This window comes from Adiantum capillus-veneris, chromosome 3 (genome assembly GCF_014529385.1).
Source record: "Adiantum capillus-veneris isolate H3 chromosome 3, ASM1452938v2, whole genome shotgun sequence".
Taxonomy (NCBI): domain Eukaryota; kingdom Viridiplantae; phylum Streptophyta; class Polypodiopsida; order Polypodiales; family Pteridaceae; genus Adiantum; species Adiantum capillus-veneris.
In genome coordinates this window covers 173,479,109-173,497,214 of record NC_140933.1, presented here as the reverse complement: position 1 = coordinate 173,497,214, position 18,106 = coordinate 173,479,109, and the positions used below count along the sequence as shown (strand labels likewise).

The 18,106-nt window shown below is 40.0% G+C and overlaps 1 protein-coding gene across 1 annotated transcript; it reads left to right on the top strand.

Annotated features, from left to right (window-relative positions):
* The first annotated feature begins 9,062 nt into the window (after positions 1–9,062).
* LOC147462207 (uncharacterized) lies at positions 9,063–9,341 on the top strand. The gene has a single exon (XM_086502952.1). The coding sequence runs from the start codon at positions 9,063–9,065 to the stop codon at positions 9,339–9,341; it is 279 nt and encodes a 92-aa protein (XP_086359078.1).
* Positions 9,342–18,106: the final 8,765 nt, after the last annotated feature.

The following is an 18,106-nucleotide window of genomic DNA, read 5'->3' as shown; positions in this document are numbered from 1 at the left end:
GCATGACTGTAAAAGCATAACAACCCCAAGGAGTGATGAAGGTTGTTTTCAATTGGTCCTCCAATGCAATCCCTATTTGAAAGTAACCTAAGTAGCCATCACACACATTGTACTTCTCATTACCAGCTACCTCATTCAGTATCTCATCCTGAAATGGGAGGGGAAAGTGATCTCTTTTTGTTGCCTCATTGAGTGGACGGTAATCCACACACACCCTCCACTTGTCATTTTTCTTAGGAGTGACAACAACGGGAGAGACCCACTCTGAATTCTCCACTGGATAAATGAAACCTGCTGCTAGAAGCTTTCTTACCTCCTTGAGTAAAGCCTGCTCATTGATGACTCCTAGCCTCCGTAGCTTCTGAGCCTTAGGTGTGGCCTCTGGCTTCAACTCAATTTTGTGTTGAACAGCATCTACTCCACGCACATTAGTGTAGTCTTTAGCAAAAAGCCTAGGAAATTTCCTTAACACACCTTTGAGCTCCTCTCTTTCATCCTTTGTAAGTGTTGTAGATAACATACCTTCTAGCATTCTTTCATCTTCCACTTTTTGGCTCTCTTGGGAACCTACCTCTTCCAAACCTGGGCCAGAGGTCTCCTGGTTGTTTGGCTTAAACCTTACCATGACTTCAATGGAAGACTCCTCTTCAGTAATGCTACCGCTACTTTCTCCTTCTGAAGTGCTATCGGTCCATCCTTCCTCCGTCTCACTTTGAGATGATTCTTCATGGAGCTCCTCTTGGCGTTGCTCCTTCATGTCAAAGACAAACTTCTTATGATTGTCATTCCTGCAAATTAGCTTTCCACTCTCCCAATCCTGCAAAGCTCGCATTTTCATTAGCCATGGTTTCCCTAGGATAAATGGGTAACCATTTCCTTTGGTAGACATGACATAGAAATCCACTGCCTTCTTAATGCCAAAGGCCTCAACAAAAACATTTTTACAAATGCCTACGCACCTAGCCTTGCTATTGTTTGCCATCTTGACTTTAATTTCAGGTGTCTCATGGATGTGCATGCCTAGTTTTTGCATGAGTCCCTCTGTCATGATGCAAATTTGTGCACCCCCATCCACTAGACCTTTCCTAACTAATCTTCCTTTGATGTAACAATCTAGCACAGGTGTAATATCCTCATTCATTTCAGCATGATCAATTTTTACAACAGGCACACTCTGTTTTACCTTTCTCCTCGTGCTAACTGCCTTTGTTAAATCCCTCCTAACTTGTGGACATAATGCAAGAAACTGAAGCCATGAGATATCAGGACCCTTACCTCTCATGTCTTCCAACAGGTTGTATGGAGCCATACCATGTCCAAGAGGGAAGTCTTGGAGGTTGATACGATGTCGAGTCCTCTTAGCTTCCTTGGTCTCCTTTGCCTTCTTTTCTCGTCCATGGTCACTTTGTGATGTAACTCCTTCTTTCTCCTTACCTTTCCCTCGGGCACGTTTAATGCCGTTTGCTTCCATGTCAACCTCTCTTGAATTTGTCACCTCTACCACATGCACATTTGGGTCTGGCAAAGGTGGAACTCCTTCCACTCCTTGTGGAGGTGGTCTTGCTCCATTTGGCCTTTGTAGAAGCCGTGGTTGCTGACTAGTTCCTTCACCTGCATGCATCACTAGGTAATTCAAGTTAGGTCTCCCTGGCTCCCCACGGGGCCAAGGACAATTATACATCCCATGTCCAGACTCACCGCAATGCCAACATTGCAAGACTCTCCTAGGTCATGAATCTCGCTGTTCAGACTTCTTTGCTTGTCCCTTTGGACCTACAGCTTGTGCAAGGTGAATTGACAGGCTGCTTAAAGATTCGTTTAACTTCTCAATCACTTCTGTCGTTACCTCAGGAAGTTCCCTAGATGTTGATGCTTGTGACTTACCTTTGGGTCTAAGACCTTCTATTGGAACCTCCCCCCTTAAGCACTTGAGTTTCCTATATTTCTCAGCAGCCCTAGTTTCAGTTGCATCAAAGGTAGCAGGTGCACCCGCCTCAACTTTTACCTTAAGGTCAGGAAAGAGTCCGGCTATGAACCTCTCCTTCTTTAGGAACTTTGCACCATCACGAGGGTTAGCAACATTTCTCACCCATACAGCCCAAAGATGTAGAAACTCTTGCTTGTACACGTAGTAGTCATCTAAGTCTTTTTGCTTATGAGAAACAATGTCTTGTCATAGTTTTTGAGTGTTTTGGGGATCAAAGAAGTATTTCTTGAAACGATTCAAAACTTTTGTGTAATTCCCCTTAACTTCCTCAGGCAAAGAGTCAAACCAAGTGCTAGCATCTTTCCTAAGGACCACCTCAAACATTTCTATATGTTCTTGATCAGTTACTATCCTCTTGATACAGCAAGACATCTTGAAATTCGCCAAAAATAATTCTGCATCCTCTCCAGGCTCTCCAAAGAAAAGAGGATATCCAGACATTTTGCGTTGGCTTTCCATTGAATTGATTCCAAAGTGACACATGTTTTTGTTTTTTTCAATAATATTTTCTAAATTGCAATCTATTCTACAACAAAATAAAAATATTCACATCAAATGACCTATGATAATCAATAAGAGGTAGGATGACAGGGTTTGGTGACACGAGAATTTCTCCTACTCTTTGGGCACCAAACATGAACACCATACGCTGTTGAAAATGGATTTTTCTACTAATTGCAATGTTTACTCTAATGTGTGGAGTGAAATGGAAGGGGAAAACCTCTATTCCTGAGCCATTATCCATGGTCTATGCATGCCTTAATTCTTAAAACAAAACAAAAATATAGAAGTCCAGACTAAGGTCGTACCTAATGAGAGGCAAAATAAAAGGATTCACTGAAGCGTTTATTTCAGCCAACCTACGAGGGCCCAAAATTCTACGAATTACTCGTTGAAATTGTAACTTAGTACTAACAATTATGTGCACCTTTTGCCTTGCAATGGGAATAAAAGGATCATACAAATTTTCATGATTCATGCAAGCTACTTGATTATGCTAAAGGTTGATCCTACACAAAACATACACAAGCCGTCCTCCGTGGGGGCACCAAATGGTGCATAGAGAGCTCCCTCTCACTCCCTAAAACTAAGATGGTGAATGGCACGCATAAAGTAGTGAGCAATAGTGTAGGGATCCTTGCCATTTACAAAGGGAGAAGGGCTCTATTTATAGGTGAGGAGAGCCCTAATTAGGATTATACCTAATCAACATTTTCATAGAAAATCATGTTTATGAAATTTTTTATATGTTCTTATGAGAATAGGACTCTCTTGTCTCTTGAGTCACATGGATGTGGGCTAAAGAGGAGAGAATTATTGAGGTGAAATAGAGAAGATTCTAGAGAGGTGAGTGATTTTTTGTGTGAGGTTGCCTACTCCACGGTAGAGTAGAGTGGGTGCAATTTACAAAAAAAAGGTTAGTAGTTAGTGTTAGTAGTTTGAAGTTAGTAGGATGGGGTAAAATAACATGGCATATGCACTCAAGGTGCATTATATGATTTATACAATGATAAAAAGTATGTGAAGAATGAAAATATACACAATTTGGTGGAAACCACAAGATGTAAATGAAATTTTCCACCTTCTCCTCCAGTGAATGAAGCAGTTGTAGAACTTTATCGGTGCAGTTCTTGTGACCATGGGGAAGTTGAATTCTCCATGATCAAACTCCTTCTTTTGCAGGGCTTGAGATTGGTTATTTGCTGATTTTTTCTCTTTTATGAAAGGATGAAGAGGTTGTGGTAATATGAATTTGATTCTAGAGAGAGAAATTGAGCTATATGTGTGTAGAGATGATAATCTTTTGAGCTATGGAGTAAGGAGAGATAGAAATGGTGAAGAAGATAAAGTAAGCCATGAAATTTGTAGGTTTGAGTGAGGGATGGAGAGGAATGAGTGTATGCGTGTGGAAGTGGGAAAGGAGGTGATAGAAGACTATGGGCTACTTTGTGAGAAAAGTGGGCAGACTTGGGTCCACTCAAAAAATCATAGCTCACCGGTGGTTGCTCCAAAAATCACCAAAATGTTTGAGGTGATTATTCAGCTTTTGTTCCACATTTTCTCTTTTGACCACCGCTCCAAATTCGGAGTGGAGATGGGTGCCAAAAATCTCACCAAAAAGCTTGTTTTTTATGCCTGCAAAAGTCTTTTAGTGGCCCCCTTCTTTGTTGAATTTGTACAATGCATCCAAGAGTGAGCCCCTCCTTTGTCATATCATAATAGAAAGCATCCAAGTTGCCCTTACACATGCATGGAGGAGGATTATTGGTGAATAAAGCAATATATACATGGTGGGACTAGTGTATGGACTATTCATGGATTTTAGCTCAATGACCACATGGTGTTAGAATATTGAGTAAAAAATAAATAAAGAAATATGGAGAAATTATGGATATGGAAAGATATTGGAATCATATGATATGGTCCCTCTTTGTATTATTTTGGGTGAAAGAGGAAAAGGTATGCAAGTAAATGAAAATAATATAATAAACATGACTAAGAAAGTAGAAATCAATTTTTTTGTTTACACGAGGGTGAGGGTGAAAATGTGGGGGTGATTTGTATAAAAGAAAAATATGAGGTTAGAGTATGTACACACTGGCAAAAAATACACTTATGGTGCAAGAGGATGAAAGAAGGCATACATAAGTTTAATAAAACACACACCTAGGTATAAATATTGAAATAAAATATCAAATAATTATAAAAAATCCCTAAATTTAGGCCATATATATAATGAAATATTTACACACAAAGTAGCCATAATATACCTTTTTTTAATTATTTTTTTATTTTTTTGGCTCAACTAGCCCAGTGACTAGCTAATTGAGGGTTTTTAAGAAAATACGAGAAAAGTCCCCTAACTCACACACGCCTATATACAACGAAATGGTAGGGATAGCCATAGTGTTTGGGTGAATTTGGTAGGGTGAGGTAGCTCACTATGACAATTTATAATAGCCAAAAAACGGCTATCACTGGGAGTTGAATGGCTGATACAATCTGGAAGCTTGTAGCCCCGGCTCATTAATTACAAGGTTTATCAAAAAAATAGGAGTTACAATATTTCGATTTATTAAAAAAATCATAATTGTTTTTACAAGGAGAACTCCGAAAAATGTTGTCCACGTTAGTTTGCTGCTAACAGTTTAATATGAGAAAATCATTTGGGTTGGTTAGATATTAGATATTTGATGACACACACAGCAGGTTTCAACATTGAATTTCAATACTTTTTATGCAAGATATGGCCAATACAAGAATTCACTTGCCTAGATGAGTCTTATGGTCTTTGCAAACACAAAAATGCTTCAAATTTGATGAAATTCAGCATATATGCTTCCTAAATGCTGTAGATCACAAGTGTGCACTCAATTGTAACTTTTGACCTCAGATCTGGTCTCTAAGACATCATACATGTATGATGTCCAGGTGGTCAGAATTCAATTCTCTTTCTACCAGAGGTGGTCCTTGGTATGTACATCAAGAATATGTGCTCACAACAAATTTTGGATGTCAAAAATGCACAAAATCATCACTTTTCATAAGGAAATCCCCTGAAAGTTTAAAGTCCCTTCAACTCTCAATCTATATGTCCAAATGACATAAAATTTGGTGGGTGTGCTCAACACAACATGTAAAAGGTGGGTATAATGTCAAAAATTCATTTTTTGATGCCAGAATCACCTCTTAGTCATCATTCGCCTATGATGCCTGCTGATGAATTTTTGGACAAAATCTTTTCACAGGCACCCCCAAGCCTCTAGCACTGGTTTTCAATCACTTCTACCAATTTTCATGCAAAAATATACTCAGAATCTCAAGTTTGTCTTTCTCCCGTTTCGACACTCCGCCTTTTGTCTTTTGGGTGTCAAGGGTTGGTAAAAAATCTAGATCCAATGTGTACTTAGGGTAAAACCTCTTTTCTGAACACTCTAGTGCAGTCAAATTTTTCAAATTTGGCCTCCAAATGCCCCTTGAGACATCATACACGTATAATGTCCAAGTTTACAGAATTTCAATTTTTGTACATAGAACTCTTGCGCAATCCCTCTTGTATGCTCAGCATCAACTATTCATGAAAAATTATCCACAGAAAGCTGTTTTTTGTATTTTTACTCTCAAAAGTAGACTTTTTAGTGATTTTAAATGCAAACAAGCATTTAGCAAATAAATCAATGGTGAATAGCTCTAGATCAAAATCAATAACTTACCTAAAGCTACTCCTATAAATCTTATGGGATTTTGCATCTATGAGTAGAAAAACGCTCAATGCCACACACGGACTAGCAAATGCTTTTATCACCTCACAAATCACTCCACCACCAACAACTACTCTAATCTACAATTAATACTAGCTAGTCGTAGACCCTTGGCAAGACACACGCTTCCTGGATATCCACTTGATCTTGAAATAACCTCTTTCGGATCCACTTAAGAAAAATGGTTTCTTTAGCCAAAACTAAAGCAAGCAACCATCACAGGAGTGTTAGTAGGAATACCTACCTAAGTCCTTGTGTCCCTGACGCTGGTGCCAATGTTGCAGGAGTGAATCACACCACCCATAAAGTGCATGCAACACAACCTAGATCAACATAATGTCAATGGAGGACACAAAAGACAGGATAGGCACACAGAGGAAATATCTTTAGCTTGTCAGGCTGAGACCATCCTACACATACAACACTCTGGAAGGCCAACTAAACCACAATCCAGAGTATTACTGCTCTCAACTACACCACCTACCCACATACACACAACGAAAAGAAACCCATTAAATCATGCAAACATCTATAGAACTTAAGGAACACCATCTCCTCACTAGGATACACATGTCGATCCCAAAGCCTCTAAGCTCAAAAACCTCACTCTAAACCCATCCGCAAAAAGCATGTATAAAGACAGACCAGAATTTTGAAATGCCCAAAACTGAAATCTATGAGTACCTATGCATAGATTATGTCGTCCCGATTCTAATGACTACTTGTACGCAAAAAAAAAATTATTGTTAGATATACTTACAACAGCAAATAGCTTGTAGATGCATGAGTGTGTTCGCTCTGTTCCATGAGGAATTCTTAGCGTTGTCGTGTAGCTCTTGCCGAGGCTAGCACAGTGGTGTTGTCGGTTCTCCAATGTGATGAGCAAGCAGGGAGTAGCACTAGGATGAAGCTCACGCTCTCTCTCTTCCTCTCTCACACACAGTTGATGATATATTAAAACCTATGATTATGGTAAAGTATATTTACAAAAGTGACCTAGGTACCTTACATACTAAGGCTACCTTACATTAACCAAAAATAGAGTTTCAGGGGTCAAATGGCTTGGAATTTACAATCTGGAAGTGCCATTGCACCCCGGATTTTGCAACTAGACTAGCTACTTATTACAAATGATGTTTATAACCATAATTCTTAGCATTCCATAACTCTAAAAAAATAAGGCTTTGTTGAGTTATGTCATGTTGTTGACCTAGCGGTCAACAAAGCTTTTAGCATAAGGGAGAGAGAGATGGCTATGGTAGTGAGAGGGAGATTACAACTATGGAAGCTTGACTTTACTAGAATTAGAGTGAGATGGCTATGGCCACTTGAGCTATGGCAGCTTGGTTATGGAGTTTCTATACAAGAGAGAGAGCTCTTGAGCTTTGGGATATGGCTTAAGACTTAAAATTTAGAGTGAGTGCCCTTTTAATAAGCTCTTCTCATTTTTACATGTTGACTATACTTTCTAAGTCTAGCCAAGTCCCCCTACCACTAGTGCCAGCACTAGTGCGTGGCATGGGGAGAGGTTCTTCATGATATGGTATGTGGAACTCTACACCATGCAAAATCTGATGCCAACAGTGGCAAATGTGAGAGTGCCTACTTGCTTAGCATTTCTTGCTTCCTGCTTATCATCGTCTGAGCATCATAGTGCTCGCTATGAGCTCCTCTTCTTGCCTATGTGCTACTACTTGTTGCCAATGCCATGGCGTCCTCATGTTCAGAGTAAAGGAAAAACATTTGTGTGTCCTTACCCTATGGGTGGCCAATTCTCCTTGTGCTTTTGGACAGTTGACTACCCTTGGGTAGCCTTTGTTCATGGGTTTCAAGGTACACCACATTTGGTCTAAATATCATCCATGACAATGCTAATAAAAATATGTTGCTCTCACAACCCCCCATTAGCTTACATTGGTGAATGAACCACATTTAACATACACACCAACCTAGGCACTGCTAAGCAAAGTATGTTGTGACAATAGCCCCCAATCGACAATCTCATCAAAATTCTCTCGCCCTTGTGAGGCTTCTTTACCTTCAAGGTGCAATCATAGTTGAAAGCCTTGGGAAAAAGGCCTTCCCTTCAAATCTCATTAAAACGAATTTTAGCTCCCTATTGTAACTATTTTAGGCAAATCTTCAATCAACTCTTCCCAAATAATGATGATTCCAAAGAGATATCCCATCAAGAACCTTTTATACTTTTGTGAGAGGATCACACGTAGCATACATATTGACCCCAAACACCGCCAAGCATAGAATTTACATATCAATCCAAACATTACAAAGCACCCAAGATTTTGACTAAAGAAAAATCGAGCACAACATTGATTGTATTTGCTTCAATTTCCCCTCCTCATGGATGTCTGAGGCTCTGGAGAAAATTGAACCAGCCATAAATTGAGCAGTTAATGCTTGATTTGAGCCCTGTAAAGCACACACTCGCCGATGCTAGATGCTATCACCTGGAACCCTATCAAGTTGAAGTAGATCACTCAAGCATGTATCTCCCATAGCTTCTCCATTCGGACTCCAATCAACAAGGCAGAAAGGCAATCTTGTAGAGCATTTTGAGTACTACATTATTATCCCATAAAATCTCATTTTGACAACTTTGAGCATCTACACTTGTAGCATCAATTGTGAAAAGGATTTTCAAAAGAGATAGGGATCTAGAGTAGGAAAGTTGATGTTGCACGTCAAAAAAGAGATTATGGAACTCGAAAGAGAGATACAAGCTTGGGAAGAGAGCAAAAGTGGATTGGGAACCTAGAAGATGGAGCTATGGAGATAGAAGTTGCAGATCTAGAATGAGATGTTGGAGCTTTGGAGAAAGAGGTTGCAGATCTAGAAGAGAAGTTGTTGGAGCTATGGAGAAAGAGGTTGCAGATCTCGAACGAAACGTTGGAGCTATGGAAAAAGAGGTTGCAGATCTAAAGGGAGATGTTGTAGCTATGGAGAAAGACTTTGCAAGTTTACAAGGAGATGTTGTAGCTATGGAGGAAGAGGTTGCAGGTTTAGAAGGAGCTGTTGTAGCTATGGAGGAAGAGGTTGCAAATCTAGAAGGAGATGTTATAGAGGTAGAATGATGTGTGGTAGGCTACTTTACAAAAAGATGCCCTAGCATGAGAAGAGGAGGAGAGAGAGATGTCAGGGAATTTTAGAAAGAGTGGGGATAAAGATTGCAGATCTGCACTTTTCAGCCAGCTGAGGGGAGAGAAACAGAGCTTGGGAAACTTTTGGAGGGGGAGAAACAAGAAGAGAGAGAAGACAAAGAGGGGACAAGAGAGGAAAACTTTTAATATTTGAAAATTGAAAAGGTGATTTTGGGGGGAGAGTAACTCCAACCAGATCTTGTAAAATCTGCATATATTTCCAAGGAAAATAAGCAAAAGTATTTTTACAAAGTCATGTCTAGGCTATCTACCCCACCATTCTAGCCATTGGTCAAAGTTTGATTAAGTTTTAAATATTTCCTTAAACTGCAAATAAAGAGGCTCTCCTATACCCCATTCCCTTCTTGATGACAAGAGTGTTTAACTGAGTCAACGTCAGTTAACAGAAGTTGTTAAAGACCAAAGACATACGAATGCACATCAAGGATGAATGAAAAGAAGTAATAAAGATTGGAGTTACACATTTTCCACGTTTTTCCAAAATGGTCACGTATTGTAAATTCCCCTATTATTTCATGCCATTGTAATATTTTAATGTGTTACGGTCTCAATGGGAGTTCCAAGCTATAAAGAATAGGTCAGTTATTGTGCCTCGGTTGTAGATTTAATAAGTGGTGGAGCCCTAAAGGCCTTGGGCGCCCGGACATTGCATATTTTTACCCTAGGTACATAAGGCGGTGTTTAAATGAAATTAGGGTGCTCGAGCTCATTTGTTGAGAGCACTCTTTGGTGAGAGCCATTGAGGTGTGTAGCTATGAATTCCTTGAGCTTCTCCTTGCTCATGAGACTTGATTAACACTAATCAATGATTCATTCTCTTTCACTATGCCTCTCTCATGCTTCTTATGATTGCCTATGATGCTTAGATTAGATAGATCTTAACTAATTAGTGGTTAATCCCTCTCTAATCTTGTGTGATTGTCCTCTTTTTCTTGTGTGTGCATATAGGTTTGATTGGAGTGTGGTGCTCCATAGATCTATGTGTGTGCGCTTGCGATTAGTATGTTGCTTGATAGGATTAGTGTTGTGTGCATCTTACAATCGTAGTGTGTGTGATTGGGTTGATTAGAGGTGAAGAGAAGTGGATGTGGAGATTGCCCTTCATTGCGGCTTAGTTCCTTCATAGGCTGAGAAGCTCACCTCGTAGAGTTAACCATTTGTGTTGCCACGATTAGCTCACTAACCATGTGAGTGTTTCCATGCCCTAGCTGAGTAGCTCATCCCTCTGGATTGACAATTTTGTTGGCCATTGGAGCTATGCAATGATGGGACCCCCAACATTTGACGCCGTTGCCAGGGATGATGGCCTATGCTAGTGTAATTGTGGCATAATTGAATGCATTCCCTCACTAATTTCACTACAAATTTCACTTGTGTGTTTATGTTTTTGTGGATTTTGAATGTGTGTGCATGAAGCAATGTGTTCATAATTCCCTAATGTGTCACTGTATCTTGCCAATTGTGTGTTTACACACAATTAGAGTGTTTACACACTCTAATTTCACACGAACCCCTTGCTAATTTGACTAATTTTTTCTAACTTACTAATTTGCTATGAAAGATTGGAGCATTCGACCATTCAATTGATCTTCAATGGAAAGGTAATTAAAGTGGTATTCTCAACCTCCCTAGAATCTAAGGATGTGTGGAATTGTGTAGAGATCCCACCATGATGCAATGTAATGCTATAAGACCATATTAGGTATTTTGGTAAAAATCTCACATTATGGGAATCTCCAAATCGACCGAATTCATGTAATTTGGGAATTTTCCACTTAAAGTGGGAAAAATTGAGGTGTGTGGCTAGTAAATAAAGTGAAAATCTCATAGGATTGTGGTGTTGATAAACACCAAAAGTCAAGAGGATGTACAACACATGGATTTGAATAATAACTATAAATTACATAAAACAAAGGAAGATACAAAAAAGATTTTGTTTACAAATTGACTAGTATAGTCACAATAGAAGCTCCACATAATTCTACTCCACATTTGATACCATATCTGAACTTTGATCCAAGTGTGGCTGATGTGCACGAGTGAGGCCTTCTTTGGCTTTTAGAGCATGTCTTTCTGGAATCTTTATTCTAGAAAATGGTCCTTCTTTGTTGGGTCTCCAGGACCAAACAATTGCATCTATAGTTTCCCACACTTGTGGGTCCTTATAGTTGACAGCCCAATAACCCTTCCAACAATTACTGTAAGCTTGAGTATCTGTCATCCCACTTTTTCTCGCGCAAGGTGCCCAATATTGAATCAAGAGTTTTCTGTAGTTTGGTGATGTAGGCTCATTATCAATGTCAGATAAAGCCATTGCAAGCCACACTGGATAGATTTCTGTGTCACTCGGAACAAGCATAAGAAAGTCACCTTGGTGCACATCAGACATAGGGTCAAACTCTTCCCTTGGCCTATCTCGTTGAGGCCCACAAAAATGATCATTCAACTCTTCAAGGCCTAGGAATCTTTCTGCTCCTTGTTGCAAATTCATTGTAGTGCTTTGTAGATGAGAATATTCTTGAGTTTTTGGCCAAAACATTTCATACAAGACTCCCTCTGATATGATTTCTTTTCCAATCTCTTCAATTACCTTACTCCAATAATCTATCACGGGTCTATAATATCGCGGAATACTTGAACCATTCCCTAAATTTTTCCAAAATTTTATATAGTTCTTTAGCCCCAAAATGACTTCTTCGTGGGCCTTGACATACTCCGCCATTTGTACTAGAGGTGGATCTCCATGTGGTAACATTGGCTTGCCTTCTGTGTCTGTTTTCCAAAGGCGAATACTTCCACTCCAACTTGATACACCTACATGTGCCTTATATTGCATCATTGGTGTCTCATCTTGCATAAAGAACCTGAACTGAAGCGGTTTGGAATGTCCAACAAGTATGTCTTGTCCATCACAAAGATAGCCATCACAATATTGCTTGAAATCAGGGATCTTTGTGAGAAAAAATGGAGCTGGAGATGAAGATGAGCTGTTTCGTAATGTATCCATCAAATGTGGCAAAGTATAGGTTTGTGTAACTCTCAACTTCTCTAAAAACCTACTAAACATGGCGTCTATGTCCTCATGTGTATGCCCAACCATTAAAAATCCCAGCTGGATGGTTTTGAAAACACCCCTTGCAACAAGCATTGACAAATAGGCAAATAAGTATCGATTTTTGTTTTCCCCTGCACAATTATCCAATTGTAGCAACAAGTTCTCTGGCAATCTGCGAAATGTTGACCCCAATTCCTCTTCTGCAATTTCTGACGACTGCACAATGGGCTCTTTTCCATCACTCAAGTTATGGTAGTCCAAAGCATCCCTTGAGTTCAAAGCATGTAGTAGTGAAATATTGCTCCTTGGAAGTCCATTTGTTACTAGATCACCAAGAGGATGCTTATCTATCCTCTCGAGGTTATGTAAACAATTAGCAATTGAGCCAATTGTAAGATTTGGATCAGCTGGCCACAAACCATTCAAGACAAAGTGTCCGTAATGACCTTCTCCATGTCCATGAGTGATCATGCCAATCAATGCCACCTGCAGATTATATCCTGAATCCACACCCTTGGGAACAATGCGTAATCTAGGAATGGCAGTCTTCTTTTGATCCATCTTATCATGGATTATGCATACATATTTTTGTGGTTGAGTTTCTGAATACGTACGCCATGCATAATATAGGCTTCTGCAACTCTTTTGTTGTGCCATGTGAACTTCTCTCTCCCTCAAGAGAAGAGCTCTCTCTTCAAGAGAAGGTTTAGCTTCTAACCTTGCCTTGATTGAGCTACAAATATTGCACTTAGAGAACTCACTCGTCTTTGTTAAAGTGACACGTGGGTACTCTTTGTTCCAAATTCTACCAAAAGAAGATTGGGATAGCTTCTTCTCATAGCCCATTTGGTCAAGTGTCGTGTTGATTTCACATAAAATATCCACTTGTTTGTATGTTGATGGAATCACCAATTGAGTCTCTCTTGAGCCATCTAGCAGTGTTCTACTTCTATGTGGCATTTTCTCAGAGTTATTTTCCACAAACTCGTTTAGTAGTGCTCTTGCTAAACTAGTATGTTGAAGTCCCCTTCTCAATGTACATGTGTTCCCATGTACATATTGGCGCACACCATTTTCAAAGTTCTCCTTGTATCGATAAAATGATGTCTTTGGTATTCCATGTAGCTCATACCATGCTCTACAACAAACAATAGAGCCATTTAGCCTGAATTGGTATCGTGACTTCTCATCTTTCTGATAACATATAGAAAGAACATCATAAACATAATTAGTGCGTGATTTTTGAGACTCTCCCCAAAATTGTTGTCGTAACCTTGTCACCATATCACGATCTGCAAATTGGCAGCATTTTTGTGCACAACAATCAATGCATGATACCCTTTGAATTGATTTGTTTGAAAGGTAAAAAGTCGAAGCTGGTGCTGCTTTTGATTTTTGAGTCCTGTTCATGAAAGTGTATCGTCTCTTCCTTGACAACTGGACAACATTACTCCCATCAAGTTTTTTTCCAACATTGCCATCGTTGGATACATCCTCATATGTAGCATGCATGCCATCAACAGGAACAAAGCGTTGTAATGGGCTCCCATTCAACATTGTTGTTTGCTTGATGGGCCACTTTAGCAAAGTGATGCTACCCACTTCAACCACATCATGAATGCTTGCATTTTCTCTTTCAATACCCACACCCACACAATCAGGACCAAGTTCCTGAAAGTTGACATAATCATGTGGAAATACATATAAGATGGTCCCTTCATTCATGGTTTGCATCATTGTGTCATCTTTTAAAAGGACCCTCTGATTTCTCCAAGACTCTCGAATCATTGCTTCAAATTCTGGGCTTGTCATAGGTATTGCATCTGTAACTAGAGGATCAGAATGATCATGTTCTTCATCACCATTGTAGCTTTCGTGTGGATCAATTAAGTTCCCATTTAATACAAAAGATTGCAAAAGAAGCTTTGACCATCGAACAGCACTCCATAATGAGCCTTGGAGAGATGAAGTATCCATTGTAGGAAAAGGTAGGACCACATCCTTCAAGCATTCCTCCACTAGTATGGAGACATTTCCCAGCCCTATCTTTGTACCACCACAAGTGGAATCTGGATCTGTTCTACACACACAACCAATACCAACGATTTCATTGTCAAGTATCATATGTACTTTCTCCCCAGATTCAAAGTCCATCCTGTAAGTAAAAAGATTACATTGTTAAATCCATAGTTATAGAAAAATACTCTTCAAACCAAAAATCATGCTACAACATGAAAAAGGTTTGCATAGGTTGGACAAGTGGTGAACCTTGAGACCAAATCCTCCTTGCTATATTAATGGAAGCAAGGTTGGACAAGTGGTGGACCTTGAAACCAAAGCCTCTTTGCTATATGAGAGCATAGGTTGGACAAGTGGTGGACCTAGTTGTAATACCCACTGCCACCTATCAACTACTATAGGACTATGCTTTCCAATGTCCAAGTATCCCTTGAGTCTTTCAAGGTTGAACACGTGGTGGACCTTGAAACAAAAATCCCCTTTCTATATCAGAGCATAGCTTGGACAAGTGGTGGACCTAGTTATAATGCCCAATATCCAAGGTGAAATACCTTAGGACTTTGCTACCTTGCTTGCCAATGTTTACGTAGCCCCTCATTTCTTTAATGGAAGTAAGGTTGGACAAGTGGTGGACCTTGAAACCAAAGCCTCTTTGCTATATAAGAGCATAGGTTGGACCTAGTTTTAATACCCACTTCCACCTATCAACTACTATAAGACTATGCTTTCCAATGTCCAAGTATCCCTTGAGTCTTTCAAGGTTGAACACGTGGTGGACCTTGAAACAAAAATCCCCTTTCTATATTAGAAAGGTTGAACACATGGTGGACCTTTAAACGAAAATCCCCTTTCTTTCTCAGAGCATAGCTTGGACAAGTGGTGGACCTAGTTATAATGCCCAATATCCAAGGTGAAACACCTTAGAACCTTGCTACCTTGCTTGCCAATGTTTACGTAGCCCCTCATTTCTTTAATGGAAGCAAGGTTGGACAAGTGGTGGACCTTGAAAGCAAAGCCTCTTTGCGATATGAGAGCATAGGTTGGACCTAGTTGTAATACCCACTGCCACCTATCAACTACTATAGGACTATGCTTTCCAATGTCCAAGTATCCCTTGAGTCTTGCAAGGTTGAACACGTGGTGGACCTTGAAACCAAAATCCCCTTTCTATATTAGAAAGGTTGAACACATGGTGGACCTTTAAACGAAAATCCCCTTTCTTTATCAGAGCATAGCTTGGACAAGTGGTGGACCTAGTTATAATGCCCAATATCCAAGGTGAAACACCTTAGAACCTTGCTACCTTGCTTGCCAATGTTTACGTAGCCCCTCATTTCTTTAATGGAAGCAAGGTTGGACAAGTGGTGGACCTTGAAAGAAAAGCCTCTTTGCGATATGAGAGCATAGGTTGGACCTAGTTGTAATACCCACTGCCACCTATCAACTACTATAGGACTATGCTTTCCAATGTCCAAGTATCCCTTGAGTCTTGCAAGGTTGAACACGTGGTGGACCTTGAAACCAAAATCCCCTTTCTATATTAGAAAGGTTGAACACATGGTGGACCTTTAAACGAAAATCCCCTTTCTTTATCAGAGCATAGCTTGGACAAGTGGTGGACCTAGTTATAATGCCCAATATCCAAGGTGAAACACCTTAGAACCTTGCTACCTTGCTTGCCAATGTTTACGTAGCCCCTCATTTCTTTAATGGAAGCAAGGTTGGACAAGTGGTGGACCTTGAAAGAAAAGCCTCTTTGCGATATGAGAGCATAGGTTGGACCTAGTTGTAATACCCACTGCCACCTATCAACTACTATAGGACTATGCTTTCCAATGTCCAAGTATCCCTTGAGTCTTGCAAGGTTGAACACGTGGTGGACCTTGAAACCAAAATCCCCTTTCTATATTAGAAAGGTTGAACACATGGTGGACCTTTAAACGAAAATCCCCTTTCTTTATCAGAGCATAGCTTGGACAAGTGGTGGACCTAGTTATAATGCCCAATATCCAAGGTGAAACACCTTAGAACCTTGCTACCTTGCTTGCCAATGTTTACGTAGCCCCTCATTTCTTTAATGGAAGCAAGGTTGGACAAGTGGTGGACCTTGAAAGAAAAGCCTCTTTGCGATATGAGAGCATAGGTTGGACCTAGTTGTAATACCCACTGCCACCTATCAACTACTATAGGACTATGCTTTCCAATGTCCAAGTATCCCTTGAGTCTTGCAAGGTTGAACACGTGGTGGACCTTGAAACCAAAATCCCCTTTCCATATCAGAGCATAGCTTGGACAAGTGGTGGACCTAGTTATAAAGCCCCTCCTTTCTTTAATGGAAGAAAGGTTGGAAAAGTGGTGAATCTTGAAACCCAAACCCTTTGGCTATATATAGAGGATATCTTGGACAAGTGGTGGGCTTAGTTGTAGTATCCAATGTCCAAGGTCCAAGGTGAACTATGTAAAGACCTTACTTCCAAAAACAGAGTCGTACAAGTGGTTCTCCTTGAAACCAAAACCTCCTTAGTGTATTAGAACATAGCTTGGAGAAGTGGTGGACTTAGTTGTAATGGTGAATGTCCAAAGAAAACTATTATAGGACCTTGCTTCCCAAATCAAGTTTGGACAAGTGGTGGATCTTGAAACCAAAACCCCCTTACTCTATTAGAGCATAGCTTAGATAAGTGGTGGACCTAGCTGCCATGGAAAATGTTCAATCTGAACTGCTGCAAGACCTTGCTATTAAATGTCTAAGTAGAGCTAGCTTCTTTAATGGAATCAAGGTTGGGAAAGTGGTGCATCTTGAAACCAAAAGCCCTTTATTGTATTAGAGCATAGCTTGGACAAGTGAGGGACCTAGTTTTAATGTGTGATGTCCAAAGAAAAGTATTACAAGACCTTGCTTTCCAATATTTGAATTGGTCAAGTGGTTAAAACTAAGTATAAAACTTTGACCATTTTCTTCTCGAATTGCCAAAAAGTGAATTCCTAGTATAGAGTTATGCATGTTTTTCATATTTTCAACCATGATTTCTTTAATTTTGGCCGTGTGAATTGGTTAATTTTTTATATTGCTTTTGTTTTTTTTAATCCTATGATAAAACATGGACTTGTAGCATACGTGGCATTCTAATAAACCCTATCAAGATTAGGCACACAGAGAGCGCACGAGAAACGCACACAGAGAAAGCAGGCGAGCAGCAAAAACACAGAAAGCGCACACGGATCGCACACAGTTGGAGTATACGCGCGCGTAGAGGAGCAAGCTCGGCATCGTACACAACACACAGGTGGAGTGCACAGGATTGAAAGTTCGCGCACAAGACAAAGAAACAGCAGCGTACACAACGCTTTCCAGAAGGGCAGGATCGGGCAGTCTTCTCAGGAGACATTGCACACCTCACGAATAGAGAAAAAACAGGTATTTCTCTCTCTCTCACTCTCTGTCTTTCTCCATATAGAGAAGATGGTTCTCTGTAACTCTTCTTGCACACACACTCTCTCGTCAAAAGACAGAGATACATAGTTTAAACGTATCCCCGCACACATACACATATTCCCACACATCGTCTTCCTCTCTTCCACATACATAACCACAGTGAAATCT

Excerpts from the sequence above, each read along its gene's own strand:
- LOC147462207 (XM_086502952.1), top strand. The coding sequence starts at position 9,063 with ATGAGATGTTGGAGCTTTGGAGAAAGAGGTTGCAGATCTAGAAGAGAA.